General features: G+C 43.1%; 1 protein-coding gene across 1 annotated transcript; it reads right to left on the reverse strand.

Annotated features, from left to right (window-relative positions):
- Positions 1-2,342: 2,342 nt before the first annotated feature.
- Positions 2,343-3,212, reverse strand: LOC110105511 (uncharacterized mitochondrial protein AtMg00810-like). The gene has a single exon (XM_020835042.1). The coding sequence runs from the start codon at positions 3,210-3,212 to the stop codon at positions 2,343-2,345; it is 870 nt and encodes a 289-aa protein (XP_020690701.1).
- Positions 3,213-3,241: the final 29 nt, after the last annotated feature.

Consider the following 3,241-nt stretch of genomic DNA (forward strand, 5'->3'; position numbering starts at 1 on the left):
CCAAGAAATACGCATGCCTCCGACGTGGGGGTGAGCTTGGTACGATGAATTTGCGAAGATAACGGGTAGCATTCACATCCGAAAATTCGAAGATGTTCATAGGATGGTTTAAGATTGAACATTCTTTGAATCGGAGTGATGTATTTGGTAGTAGCTGAGGGCATTCTGTTAATAAGGTAGGTGGCTGTGGAGGCGGCTTCAAGCCAGTACGACATAGGTAGACCAGCCGTGTGTAGAAGAGTTCTTGTAGTTGTGATAATGTGCCTGTGCTTACGCTCCGCAATCCCGTTTTGCTCCGGTGTATATGGACACGATGTTTGATGCAAAATTCCGACGGCCTTGGTAAATGATTTGAATTGCTGATTTGCAAACTCTCCGCCGCCATCCGTTCTGAGGACTTTGAGCTTGCGGTTAGTTTGTCTTTCAATGAAAATAACAAATTGCTTAAAAATATTAAAGACATCAGATTTCACCATTAATGGAAATAACCAAACGAAACGCGAGAAATCATCAACCAATATTAGGTAATATCTATATCCTTGATGAGAGGGAACCGGAGACGGTCCCCAAACATCGGAATGCACAAGTTCTAGTGGAGCATGAGTTACAGTGTTAGAAAGATCAAAAGGAAGTTTATGTCCTTTACAAGTCAAACAAGATACACATTTAGACTTGTTATTATGAATATGCAGCTCGGGATTATTGCTAGATATGGATTGAAGCACCCTTTGATTGGGATGGCCCAATCTGCCATGCCAGACTACGGAAGGAATACACGTTGCCGAGAGAGCAGTTGTTGAGGTCTGCCGAGTCTTGGAGTGGATCTTATACAGCCCGTTATTGCAAGGTCCTGTAAGAAGAACCTTGTTGGTCGTCCGATCCTTAAAAACGAACCCGTTAGCATCAAAAGTGATGGAAATAGGATTATCTTTGACGAGATTAGAAATAGACAGCAAATTATGTGAAATCGACGGAATGTGTAAAATACGAGAAAGTAATAGCTTACTATCCGGGGTTGGAAGGATACCCTTTCCCGTATGGGCAATGGGAATGGACCTTCCGTCCCCAACGGAAACCATGTCGTTGCCGTCGTAGGGTTGATATTGACCAAGATTGTCAGTCGAGTTCGTCATGTGAGAAGACGCACCCGAATCAATGAACCAGTCTGTGCCCGGATTCCCTTCGGTATGAGTAAGCAGAGCATTGGAGTTCTTGGACGATTTCTGTTGCGGAATGTAGTTGGCATTAAGACGATGCCAACATGTGTCCGCTTCATGGCCCTTCTTTTTGCAAATTTGACAGATAGATGCAAGATTTTGAGAGTTCCTGTTTGCCGTAGATGCATCGGGTTGATGGCGCGTTTTACCGCGACGACCTCGACCCCGAACAGTATAGAGAGCCGATTGAGTATCTGGTTGACGGGCGAACTTTAGAGCCGATGATTTGAGGTGAATCTCTTCACTAATTAGAAGAGCGTAAAGATTGTCCAACGTCATAGTGCTCTGCATTGTTCGAATTGTAGTCGTAAATGACTGATAAGCCGGCGGGAGACCGTTTAAGATGTAGATAATAACATCTTCCGTATCAACAGAAGATCCAGCCGAAGATATTTGATCTACAATCTTCTTGATTTCAGTTAGGTACTGCGTCATCGTTATATTATTCATCGTAATGTTGTGGAGCTCATTTTTGAGCTGAATGACTTTGGACCTGTTAGAAGACTGAAATCTTGTGTGAAGCGTCGCCCAAATTTCTTGAGTTGAGTCAAGATGGATAACATACGGCAACACTTCGGCAGAGATCATCGAACACATTGCGGTCGCAAGGTTCTGGTCGATGACCAGCCATTGAGCGGTATCTTGATTTGGATCGCGATTTTCTGCGCCCGATTTGAGATCAAGAAATGTCGCGAAGCCATTAGCCTTGAATAATTTGGCTATTTGCGTGCTCCAAATGGGAAAATTGTTCGGTGTGAGAGAATGAGGAACAAGAAATTTTAAATTTGAGATAACAAACTTGAGAGATTGCGAGATGGTCGGAGCCGGCGATTGTAGGCCAGGCGTTGCCGACGTCGATGTGGAAGAGGCGGAAGCTTGATGTGCCATGGCTGTTGGCTCAGAATCTTGATTCTTCTGATACCATGTAGAAATTCATTCCTTCAAGAAACCTGAGAGGAGAGAATAAACAGTCAAGGAATATAGTAATTTTATTATCTTTTCATCCTTTGTTACATGAAGACAGACGAGTATATATAGACGGCTGTAGAGTTAATAACTCGTGTAAACAGGTAATTGGATTACAAGATTAATTAACTGGAACTAATATAGTCTTAACATTCCCCCTCAAACTGACGATCGGGAAACAATAGTCAGTTTGTGTCTCAGTAGTTTGAACCGAGCGGTAGCCAAGGGTTTCGTAAGAATGTCGGCGAGCTGATCAACCGTGCTTATTGGTAGCAACCGAATTGTATTGTTCAAGATATGCTCACGCACAAATCGTTGATCGATTTCTATATGTTTCGTTCTAGCGTGAAATACGGGATTATTTGCTAGAGCTATTGTGGAAGTGTTATCACAGAAAACATCAACCGGATTCTTGTGATCAATGCTGAATTCTTTGATAAGGCGTTTGATCCATATGGTGTCAGCGGTGGCGGATGCTAACGCTCTATATTCAGATTCTGTGGATGATCGAGAAACGGTGTTTTGTTTCTTCACGGTCCATGAAACAAGTGTATCACCAAGAAAGGTACAAAATCCGGTAGTAGATTTGCGTGTAACAGGATCCGACGCCCAGTCGGCGTCTGAGTATGTTCGGAGCTGTAGGCTGGATCGGGAAATGGGTAGACCGAACTCAAGTGTGCCTTTAATGTATCGAAGGAGTTTCTTTAGCATAATTGTGTGAACCACTTCGGGTTTGTGCATATGCTGAGACAATGTATTCACAGCATAAGCAATGTCGGGTCGTGTTAAAGTCAGGTATTGTAGAGAGCCAATAATCTTCCTGTAGAGGAGATCGTCGAAGCACGGAACATCTTCAGATTGCTGATCTGGAAGTTTGGAAAAGGAAGGATTAGCGACCGAGTTGCATTTGTGCAACTCGGCAATTTGAAGAATTGAATTGGCGTAATTGGTTTGAGATAGAAAGTACTTATCTGGAGTGGATTCGATTTTGATGCCGAGGAATTGATGGGCTAAGCCAAGATCTTTCATAGTGAATTTGTGTTTCATTTGCTCTATAA

This window comes from Dendrobium catenatum, unplaced genomic scaffold, assembly GCF_001605985.2.
Source record: "Dendrobium catenatum unplaced genomic scaffold, ASM160598v2 original_scaffold_101791, whole genome shotgun sequence".
Taxonomy (NCBI): Eukaryota; Viridiplantae; Streptophyta; class Magnoliopsida; order Asparagales; family Orchidaceae; genus Dendrobium; species Dendrobium catenatum.